This window comes from Notothenia coriiceps, unplaced genomic scaffold (assembly GCF_000735185.1).
Source record: "Notothenia coriiceps isolate Sejong01 unplaced genomic scaffold, NC01 NC01_scaffold00030211, whole genome shotgun sequence".
NCBI classification, from domain to species: domain Eukaryota; kingdom Metazoa; phylum Chordata; class Actinopteri; order Perciformes; family Nototheniidae; genus Notothenia; species Notothenia coriiceps.
Window position 1 is genome coordinate 242,753 of NW_011362912.1, and position 12,169 is coordinate 254,921.

At 39.6% G+C, this 12,169-nt stretch overlaps 1 protein-coding gene across 1 annotated transcript in view; it reads right to left on the reverse strand.

Annotated features, from left to right (window-relative positions):
- ermp1 (endoplasmic reticulum metallopeptidase 1) overlaps positions 1-12,169 on the reverse strand; it is a 119,130-nt gene that overhangs the window by 99,870 nt on the left and 7,091 nt on the right. Inside the window, exons 4-6 of the mRNA XM_010787211.1 lie at positions 9,345-9,450; positions 8,871-9,017; positions 8,630-8,722 (exon numbers count right to left, since the gene is read on the reverse strand). Coding sequence (XP_010785513.1) covers positions 8,630-8,722; positions 8,871-9,017; positions 9,345-9,450 — 346 coding nt within the window. The remainder of the gene's footprint in view (positions 1-8,629; positions 8,723-8,870; positions 9,018-9,344; positions 9,451-12,169) is intronic.

Genomic DNA, 12,169 nt, shown 5'->3' on the forward strand with positions numbered 1-12,169 from the left:
ATCGGTGGTATTGCATTGTTAAAGCGTGTGAGATTCGCATACAGCAAATACAGGCGTATAGTATATCAGGGACTGAGATCAACGCACTTCATGTTGTTGTTGTGTACTATTAGGGTTCAACTGTTTAACACTCTTGTCATGGTTGTTCCGGTTTTGTTTGGTTCATAAAAATTAGCGCCATGAATGAAAGGAATTATTTAAACCATTATTCTCGGAGTCGAATAAATAAATAAATGAATACACTACAGCATTTGACATTTTCTATTGTTTTCACATCTTATCCCCACACGACACACAAATATACATGCACTGACCACACAGTTCTACACACACACACAGCGACAGCACACACATCTATTTTGTTTGGTGGTTGTTTGGATGGGACACAGGTTGTTGTTTGGGATGTTTTGGTTTATTTAGTTTGTTGATTTTGTGTGTTTGCTGTGACAGCACTAGTTGCTTTTGGTACACAAGCACACAGCCCAGATAGGGGGGATACACTACAGCACACGACACACCGACACAGCAGGGCACAGTGATTGTTGAGTTTATTGTTTGTTGGTGCATGTGCACCTATCACTAGGACGAGCCAGCACTACTATCACGGTGTGTTTTTGTTTGGATTTGGGTGGCACTATGCGGAGTGAGGAGTGATTTGTGATTTCTTGTTATTGACAGTGTTTTGCAGTTGGTTTGTTTGTGTCTGGCGAATGTATGACTGTTGTGTTTGTGTGTTTGTTATATGTTTTTTTGATGTTTTTGGGTTTTTTTGTGTTTTGAGGAGTGAGTGAGGTGAGTTGTGGAGTTGGATTTGGGTTTTTGGTTTAGATTTCTGTGTCATTGATATATATATTTGAGGGCTTATCTAGTGGTGGTGTCCTACTGCATCTTATTTAGTGCTCTCCTTTCCCCGTTTTTTTCCGCACTGGGGATCTGACATGTTGGTTGGGTGCGTGGATGTGCACGTTGTGTGGATGGTGGCGCAATAGAGCAGGGAGTTCAGGTGGCTAGTTCGTTATTTTTGCCTATTCTTTGGCAGTATGTTATTGTGTATGTTGTACTTTAGCAGTTTGTGCAGTTTTATATCAATGTATGTTGTATGTTCTCAAGGTAATCTTTTATTCTACAATTATTTTTTAGCTTTTAGGCGAGAGATTTGTGGCGATGAATTTGTTGTTTTGAGTATTTATGTGTAAATGTTTTTGATGTATTCAGTGCATTTAAGAGTTTATTGTTTAGGTGTTAATGTATATTAACCATGTGTGAATACAGTGACCGGGTTGGTGTTTTTCACAATGTAGTGGTGAGTCTCTTGTTTTGAGGGGGTGCCGCGATAAACATAGTATACTGACTTCTATCTATATTATCGAGGGTGATGGAGGGGTTTGAGTCCCGTGGTGTTAGCAGGAAGACTTCAATTGTGTTTGAGACTGCTCGAGGTGGATCATTGACCTTGTTTAATGTTATCTATGTTCGGTTGCACGAGCGAGAGCGTTGCATTAACGATACATAACTTGATGAATATTGTGTGCCTGATTCGTTATTCGTGTATACAACACCGTACACCAAGTGAATAGGGTATTGTGTTGCATTTTATTTTTTTAATTATTAAATTCACATATAGTGTTATGCTACGTTGTCGGATTTTGAAAACGATGAATCCATTCTTGGGTTTTGAAGCATTGTATTGTTTCCTATAAAGTAAATTGGAGTTGCATATAGATTTGTGGGTGGTTCGCGTTTTGAGCATTCTTGTAAACTAGACATGGGGAGTAGCTTTTTGGACTTTCTGATCGTTGTTTGACTATCAGTTATTGTTGCCGTTATATGTTGTTAATTTTGTTAGAGCGTAGTGAAGAATGTATACGTGTTTTGTCAATCTATATAGATTTTGTAGCGTTTTTGTGGTCTTGTCGTGTACGTTTGCTGTATCGCAGTTTTGTAATTTGACCATTGGGACTCATATGGCTGGTTTTTATTTGAAAAGATTGCATCTTATACTGAGGATCAGCTTTTATTTTGTTCTATAGTACATTGGGCTTACTTTTTTATATAACTCCACGTAGACTCGTTCCAAATGTCTCTTTATTCATTGAGTGCGATCCTGAGTCATCTCCTTTTTTATTTTATCAGGTTCTCACAGGCTGCATGCGTACTCACGATGTTGGCCTTTATCGCGGAGTGTTTGATTGTATCTGTATATAGTTCTACATATTTTCCCTACGCTTGTAGATATCGTTTTATTTATTTTTGTTGATTATGCCGCCACGAGCCATTGTTTCGCAGACCAGTCATTGTTGCCTATGATTACAGTACAGATGCTCTGGATTATCTGGTGTTGCTGGAATGCGTAAAGGCATAGAACTACATGAATCGCGTATGTTTACTGAGATGCGCTTCTAGTTGTATTTATCGATTGTGAGGGTTTATATATTGATGTGGGGGGTGGGAGGGTGTTTTTTATTTGTGGTCACAAGCCCAAAAAAGCGAGTGTTATTGTTAATGTTTATTTTTTTTGTTTTGACTGTATGTGATATTGGTTTAGGGAATGTGGTTGAGGTGTTTATTGAGTGTTGTATAGTGAGGAGGGGGGGGGATGAGTTTCAACCCCAAAACAGGGGGATCAGTCTTTGGGTGGCAGCGGGGACGAATCACGCGGCTAATTGGTGTTGTCAGTATTTTAAACACAATTAATGACAGTTCCTTCTCCCCCTCTCCCCCCGACCTAATTGTAGGTGATAATTATTGTTTGGGACCTAATTTACACAAATAATTAACAGATGTATGCTGACAAATAGGCCGACTTGATTCTTTGCAAATCCCTACGCCATTGTATTGTTAATTGGGCTGAATGTAAGCAGATACTTTAACATGTTCCCCCCCTTTTCCTCATTGAATACAATCCTAATCTTCTGAATAAACAGCCTCAACTTCAGGAGGTGTGTTCTTCCTAAAGCCCAGATTGAGTTTCACATTGTTAGTCTGGTTAGGCGGAGTAAACAAAGTAAAATAATAGATGAACATGTTGTTTATTGGAGCGAGATAACGACCCTAACACTGACCTCATTAATAGAAACAGACTCACAGGTCACAGGATGTTAAGTAAATGAGACTGAATGTATATCGTAAAAACATTTAACGATACTCAAAAGTTTTCATTTGTATGTTAACATGGTTGCACATTTAACTTGAATCTGTTTATCTGTCATTAACATATGCTTATCGTAGCTTGTACAATGCAGCATTCATTATTATACAGAGTAATTGAATAGGATAAGTGGAATAGTACGAATTTGTTGGAAGGAAATGTTAATTTTCTATATTTTGAATACAATTTCATGAATTCACTCTGTGCTCTGATGTAAACATGTGACAAGTTGGCAGGTCATGCATTTAAATTGTACACACAAAGAAGCATATAAATCCATCTTTTTCTAATTATGGAAAAAACGGTATATTTACAATTACCATTAGTAGTTTGTGAAGCCAGTAAGCAAACAAAAAGAGAAGATTGCATTCATACAGCCACATTATTTCCAACCAAAAGTGATGAAGAGGAAAGCCTTAAAAAGTAACTCAAATAATTAAGAATTTTTTTTTTAGCACACTGTGATACTCCACCTATTTCTCCTTTTAAAAACAAATGAGTCAAACTACATTAGAACACCCTTAATCCACTCCTACGCAGCGAAATGTAACAAATAAAACTCACAATGTCTTGTTTAAGGGAGACACACAACTATATATCTGATCCATAATCAGAATCTGAAATCCTTTATTCGTCCCACAGTGTGTACATTCACCGCGTTATAACAACGTGTACTGCAGATAAAGGCAAAAGCAAAAAGAGTAGACTAACATGATAAAAAAGAGGCAAGCACACGATTATATAAATAAAAATTACATGACATTTGTTAGACGCTTTTATCCAAAGCAACTTAAACACATTCAATACTGTGGACAACCCCCACAGGAGCAATTTGGGGTGAAGTGTCTCAGGGACACAACAACATGCTGACTGCAGTGGGACTCAAACCTGCTATGCCCTGATTCGAAGTCCAGCACACTATTCACTGAGCCACAGCCACATCATACAAACACACAGCCATGGTAGAAAACAGCAAGTGAACATATACAAGTATTAAAGGAGCCATTAATAACAATAAGTAACTGTTCTAATAAAGGATTTATTGCATAAAAGCAGTGGAATTTAATATTTAAATAATCGTCATGAATTTCTAAAGTTTCATTGTTTTGATCAAGTCTTTTGAGAGTTTTTGCAGCAACCATTATTGTTATTACTGGCTCATTTTGGGCACTTTTCCTTGTTTAACCCTCCTATTGTCTTCGTGTCCCCCCTTACTTTGGTGTTCGCGGTCAGATTTGACCGGTCCTGTTTTAACTGCTATTACATTAACACAAAAACCATTAATCATCACTACATGTCATTTAACACCCTTTCGAACTGTACATATTGTATCAGACTACTGGTATATATGAAGAACTGCAGTAAATATACAAAGAACAGACACTGAACATGTATTGCGTGTGCCAGGTGTGATCCATGTGGGGGGAGGGGCACATAAGAGCGGGAAATGTGTCAAATTGTTCTGTGTGTGTTTGTGAGTGCCAGGTGTGATTCACATGGGGGGATGGGCACATAACGGGGGGGACACACACACACACATCTAGAGTATGTGTGTGCGTGTGCGTGTGCGTGTGTGTGTGTGTGTGTGTGTGTGTTATCTGATCCGGATGGTTACTAATTCCTTTTCTTTAAGGCGGTCATTTTTGACCGGGAACACCATGGGTGTTACAAAGTTGACTAAATCATCCAAAATTCAATGAAAGTGGTGATCAGCCATTTTATATGTTCAAATGTCTACTGTGAAGGATATCATAAAGCCTTAATGCAATCGAATGTAAAACAAAAAAGTTATGATTGATGAAAGTAGTCAATCGGTCAGATTCGACCCGAAGACAACAGGAGGGTTAATACATGCACATTTCTGCAGATCACATCATGTTTTTCGTGTGTTTTGGAGGAGATTTGCAGCACAGTTTTCTCTTCAACACTCCTTGAAGCTGAATAAAACCACATACACCTCCCTGTTATCACTCCTGACGGTGCACAACATCTCAGACAAGCATGTTTCCAGCGAGCAGATTCCCAAGTCATGATAGAGGCATGAATCATGCTGCTGACGGCTATTTGTAAGGGGTTTCCCACCCTGCCACACAAAGAGGGCTTAGCTGAGAGGCAGCGTGTTCTCAGGCATTGTTTTCGGGTCGGGACCACCCGTTCCCCCACTGTCACTCAAACAATACAATGCTACAACAACCTGCTCTACGCCCCACCCCCACCCTATTTACTCAGACAGCCCCTCCCTGCTCCCACCACCCACACTTTGGACACAGGGAGTGGTGACATGATGTTTTTTTAGCGGTGAATGTGGACTATTAGTCAACAGCTGGGCCCCGATTCATTCTGAGGGGAAGTCAAGTCAAGTCAAGACACGGTGGATTTGCAGGAACACGCTGCAACATGGCAACAGGCGAAGGACATGAATATAGAACAACAGAGCGAGCTGTATCTCGGTTTTAGAAATGTCTGTATTTCAATGACACAGAAACCGTGATTATATGTGAAACCGGCTCTCTCTTTATCTACCAATAAACTTTTTCCATTTTCAAATTCAGTTCTTCCCTTATATATCCCTTAATTGATGTAGATATTGGATTAGACTAGATAAACTTAATCGAGCCCGAAATTGGAAATAATTTTGTTAGAGCAGCATCTTAACAACACATTGCAAATTCAAATATAATATCATTTTTAAAAAAATGGTTAAAACACTTCCAAATGCAGTTCTGAGACATTTCCCTTCTATTTATGTAATTTATTATATGATATGTATGAAGATTTCTTGCTATGTTTTTGTATTTAAATTTGTATTAACGTTTATGTCTAGGGAGATTGTGGCTCAGTGGTTAGTGCGCTGATCTTCGGATCAGGGGTCACTGCTTCGAATCCTGCTGTAGTCAACATTCTGTTGTGTCCCTGGACAAGACACTTCACCCCAAATTGTTCCTGTGGGGGTTGCCCTCATTGAATGTATGTAAGTCACTTTGGATAAAAGTTTCTAAAAAGTGATATGTAATGTAATGTAATGTCTTACACTGAACAAAAATATAAACGCAACACTTTGCACTTTACACTGTTTTTGCTCCCATTTTTCATGAGATGAACTCAAAGGTCTAAAACATTTTAAACACATTAAAAAATGTTTTAGGGTTTAACCCTAACACTAACCCTAACCCTAACATGTCAGTGGGTGACATGTTAGGGTTAGGGTTAGGGTTAAACCTGACTGGTTGTCGGACCCCCCCAGACCCCCCCAATAAAGCAAAACTGCACGTTTCAGAGTGGCCTTTTATTGTGGCCAGCCTAAGGCACACCTGTGCAATAATCATGCTGTCTAATCAGCATCTTGATATGCCACACCTGTGAGGTGGGATGGATTATCTCGGCAAAGGAGAAGTGCTCACTATCACAGATTTTTTCAGATTTGTGAACAATATTTGAGAGAAATGGTTATTTTGTGTATATANGAAAATCTTTGGAGGGAGTTGAAAGTCCGTGTTGCCCAGCGACAGCCCCAAAACATCACTGCTCTAGAGGAGATCTGCATGGAGGAATGGGCCAAAATACCAGCAACAGTGTGTGAAAACCTTGTGAAGACTTACAGAAAACGTTTGACCTCTGTCATTGCCAACAAAGGGTATATAACAAAGTATTGAGATGAACTTTTGTTATTGACCAAATACTTATTTTCCACCATAATTTGCAAATAAATTCTTTAAAAATCAGACAATGTGATTTTACTGGATTTTTTTTTTTCTCATTTTGTCTCTCGTAGTTGAGGTATACCTAGGATGAAAATTACAGGCCTCTCATCTTTTTAAGTGGGAGAACTTGCACAATTGGTGGCTGACTAAATACTTTTTTGCCCCACTGTACTTACACATCCTTAGATGCAAATTCATAAATGTATACTACCTTTAATGCTCTCCCACATATAACCTCTTAGCCTTGAATACACTACTCAAGTGTTTTCATGGTGTTTATGAGTGTTTGATGTGTGTACGCAAATAATCATGCCCCAAGCAGTAGTGTGTCAAATTGTATGATGGTGTATGTGTGAGTAAGTTCAAGTCAGATATATGACTTAAATGGCTTCTCCTAGTGACTTTAATCCTAGTGATCAATTGCTTAAACAAATACGTATAATGTAGTTAACAATCTGGCAACGTAAATGATCAGTAAGAGGTCGCTGTGTGGGTTACTGCCACCCGAGGCCAAGTCTCTTTTATCTGTGCTGCACTATGTACTGCTGCGCACGCACACGCGCACACACACACACACACACACACACACAACGCTCCATTGTTCTTCCGCCTGGTAGGCTCACTGTGGTCTAAAAGAGTAAACAAGTGAGTGTACAACATCTACTTGTTCTTGTTGGGTTTTCTGCTTAGCTACACCGTTCTTCATAGTGACAGACCAACAACTCTTCTTTCCAAATACAACTATGACAACACAAAAACAAAGATAAGATTAATTTAAGAATGATATTTACTAACTTTACTCACACTCCATTTAATAGTTATATTGTCAAGCTCTAACTCATTATAATGACTGAATCTAATGTAGGCCAATGAATACAGACTACAAATTCCCTCTACCTATATCTACGATCTCACTTCCTCTGTGTAATAATTCAAGCCTTTCATGGAGAGTTACTGTTCGCTGAACAAGAGGAGGGAGATGTCTAGTTCCTGCTGATGGAGAGAGGAAACATGCCAACAGTATCAGGTTTAAGTGCTGACTGGGACTGGATGTGTCTGCTAAGTAAAGCAAAAAAGTATTCAGCAACACAGATGCACAAATGAGGGCAAGTGCAACAGTAAAGGTGTGTGGCTGCAATGTACAGTGTTTACACGCGTGTGCATTTCTTAGTTCTCAGGGACATAATGAGATCAGCAGAGTGCTGACCCGTCTTTAACAGAGGGACGGAGCACGAGAGGACAGCATGTGTTGGTGACAGAAAAACAGCGTAGGCAGTTGTTTTTACAACTCAGGTTGACTGCTGCAGTGACCGCTCTCTCCTTCACAGAAAGAAACAACCAGCAGCTCCCAAGTGCTGAATCTAATTGCAATGCGTGGTAAATAAAAGCACAAGATGAAACCTATGTGAGTTTAGTTCATGTAGGTATACTAGGGGAGGAGTTGAAAATATCATGTCACGCTTATCCTGGTCAAATTAACTGCAACACATAGTAGTATACTGATAATCATCAATATATGCTTAAGTAAATGGCACTGAACCATACTGGAATAACTTCATTGTATAAATAAAAGATAAACAAATAGCAACATTCTGTAAATGTGTTCCTTCTTACATGATCATTCCTGTATTTTTCTAATCTGACTATTTTGCACTTTTCTATCAATACAATGACTTTTACAGCTTTTTAAAGGATATTCACAATCATCCAATGACTGGAAATTCATCAAATTCAGTCCTATATAGTCCCTGCAGACTGCATGTGTGTGTGTGCTGCATACCGGCTCTCTGAATGGAGTCGGTCAGGATCCTGTCAGCGGTGTCGTACTTGGTGTGATAGATGAAGCCATTTTCAATGAAAGCCAGATCAATGCCTATAAAGATAATAAATAAAAAGGAGGGAGAAAAAGAAATAGAATAAAAGCGCATTTAATGAATCGGCCACTGGACAATTTTGACACATAAATGCTCCATACTTCAAATATAGATTATTTTTGTACTTTAAAGACTGTTCTGCATTACCTGGGATGTTTCCAAAGTCCCTGTAGATGCGGAAATCAGTGTCAGAGGGGATGATGCCGCTCTGAAAGACCTCCTGGCCCACCACAGAGGCAAAGGGGTGTTTGGCTGCTTGAACGTAGGCCTGGACCAGCCAAGGGTTCTCTGGACCTTTAGGGAACAGGAAAATAAATTATAGATATTTTATATATCGGACAACATCTCATCAAAGAATAATTATTCTGTATGAAAAGGTCTATAACCCTATTTCTTTCTGTCTTTGATTGAAGCCGTTTTTGTGTTTTAAGCATACGCTTGTTTGTGTCACTTTCAGACAATTCACTTGTTTAACAGAAAAAAGGCATTGCAATTATTTGAATGCTTTTCCAGTTACATGAGAAAGATATGCGTACAAACAAATATGCAAAACTAAAATGCAGAGGATATCAGAGGGAAAACATGCTCATAAACAAACAGAACTTTTGTTTGATATAGTACCTGTCTGGAAAACAACTTCTTTGCCCCCAACACCTGCAGCCTCCAAGTTAATAAAGGCTCGCACCTGCTTTGCCCACGGATGCTGAGTAATGAAACCATGACTGGCCTGATGGAGGAGAGGAATACAAAAGGGGACACATAGTTAGAAAGGGAGGAAGTTAGAATGAAAGAGAGGGGAACACAACATAAACTAGAAAAATGCATTTCCTGCAGAAAATGCATGCAAATGTTGTAAAACATTTGTGGCTGAATTTAGCTGAAAATGTAGAAAAAGCTGAATATTGTATTAGTTGAATGTTCTCTGTAGCTGCTTTTAGCTACAAAAACCAAGTGAGTGTGTTGCTGAACTTAGCAGAGAAATGCAGAAAAGTGATTAAAATGGTTCCAGCTCAAATGCATTGCAATGACTTCAGTTTGTCATTGTTTGTTTCGGTGCTGAGCACCTAATCATAACACCTAATCATAACACCTGTGTGTGAGCCCAGAGATCAAAGGTGTCCATGGTGAAGACGTTATCAAACACCTGTGTGCAGAGATCAAAGGTGTCCATGGTGATGTGCAGTGATCTGTGAGAGGAGAGCCTTTCCACTGATCTGAATGAGAGATAAACCTCTTACATTTGAACGTTTTGTTGAAGAACCGTTGCAGCTTTCTGCTAAAATGTCAACGCGTGAAGCATGTCAGGACCGTGAGGAGCATCGGAGTCTGCTTTTTGTGTACTTTCGGGTCAATAATGTGGCATTTTTGGCCGATTTACTAAAAGGTGTGCAGCTGCTGATGTGAGGAAAGATCAGGCTGAATTTACAATGGACCTTAATGGAGACATGTTGAAAGCTTTTGTCACTTCATGCCCTCAAGAGGCATTTTGTTGAATTTTTTTGCTTAATTTATTTTCATTTTTCAACGTAGGAGAGGTTTTCCTACGTTTTTCAAGGAAAATGATGTCCAAGGCATGTAGGGTTTGGGAGTTATGGCAGATGATTTTGTTTTGTTTTTTATAAATTGGGCGAATTTCCAGCACTCTGTTTTGAGATCAAAGCACTCTAGACCAGTGGTTCTCAATCTGTGGTACGCGAGCTCCCGCTAGGTGGTACGCGGAGGAATCTGAAATATTTATAAAAAAAAATAATCTATTTTATTTTTATTATTTTATCTTAACCTTTATCTTACACATACATAACAAATACAGAAAACACAACTAACTAAACAAAAAGACGAAAAGCAGTCACTACATTGTGCACATTAGGACAGTAAGAAAGGTGCACTACTTATTACTGCAAGAGCAGCTGGTGGTAAGGACCTCAGACAACTTCCATTTAAAACAGGCTATAGATGAGAGTAACAAATGCGTCACTTCCGGGCAAAAATAACGGCTCCGCCCACTTTCCGGGGAAAACAACGCCACAGAGCTCTTCTTTTACTGTCCTTTCTTCTTAGACGAAGTACAGAAACACTGAACTGAATGTTTGAGGTGCAATAAACGACACGGCAGCTTTTTGGCATGATAAAACTATTATGTTCTGCCTCGCTCATGAAAGTAACAGCTGGAGAAATTACAGCCTCGTCTACTGATTTTAATCTAACCATATATCAAGACCGATTGTCGATTTCCAATGATCAAATGTAATTGTTTGCCTGACTGGCCATCGTAATCGAGCTCTTTGAAGAACCAAAAAAACTGTTTATGCGTGACACCCAGCCGCCGAGTAGACAGGGGTGACGTCGACTTAGGTTTAAATTACATTGGGACCAACATAAAGGCTTGACCAAACACAGAGAAAAACATACCTGAGTGACACGCGACGACGACTACCTCAGTGAGCGTCAGATGTAATCGTCGCAATCGTGACCCGCGCAACACCGACGCGTGACAAACGCAACGACCGCCTCGACGCGAACGCGAGCCGAACTGCACAGGAGGAGGAGTAAGTGTACAAGGCGGAAAGCGACCATTCTAAAGAGAGACATGGAGAGAAGGCATATGGAAGTGGCAAAACTCGGTGCAAAAATGGTATTAAGTCGAAAGAAGAAAGACAGTATTCGAACGAACGTGCAAGATTAGTACGCCCATCATACTAGCAGTATCGTTGGCGGTTTTTTAATTAATTTATCTTTTTTTTTTTACAAGCAAAGATTTAGATTTTTTTGGTGTGATTAATCTTGATTAAGGTTGGTGTCAAAGTTAATAGAGTCGAATAAAGGTAAGCAACATCATAAAAGTATCATACTAACTTACCGTCAGTTCTGTTTAAGACTTTCAAAAAACGGTTAAGGCTAGTTTTTAGAAACNCCCCCCCCCCTGACGTCGAGGCGGCAAAAGTAGAACATTGCTCTACTTTTGCAGCGAGCACCGCGAGAGAAGATACGCTTTGCTCCCACAACTGCAGTTCGGCGAATCCTGACGTCACCCCACTTGAAGCGGCAATGCACGCCGCCGTGTGTAGGGCCGTAACACCTACGTGACTTTACGGCCCCGCCCACTTTTGGGGGAAACAACGCTGTCATTTGAATGGCGATCGAGCCTGAAGCCACAGAGCTCTTCTTTTACTGTCCTTTCTTCTTAGAGGAAGTACAGAAACACTGAACTCTGGATTTGTTTTAATGTTTGAGGTGCAATAAACGACACAGCTTTTTGGCATGATAAAACTATTATGTTCTGCATCGCTCAAGAGAGTAACAGCTGGAGAAATTACAGCCTCGCCTACTGATTTTAATTTAACCGTATATCAAGACCGATTGTCGATTTCCAATGATCAAATGTAATTGTTTGCATGACTGGCCATCGTAATCGAGCTCTTTGAAGATCCAAAAAACCACGGTTTTCA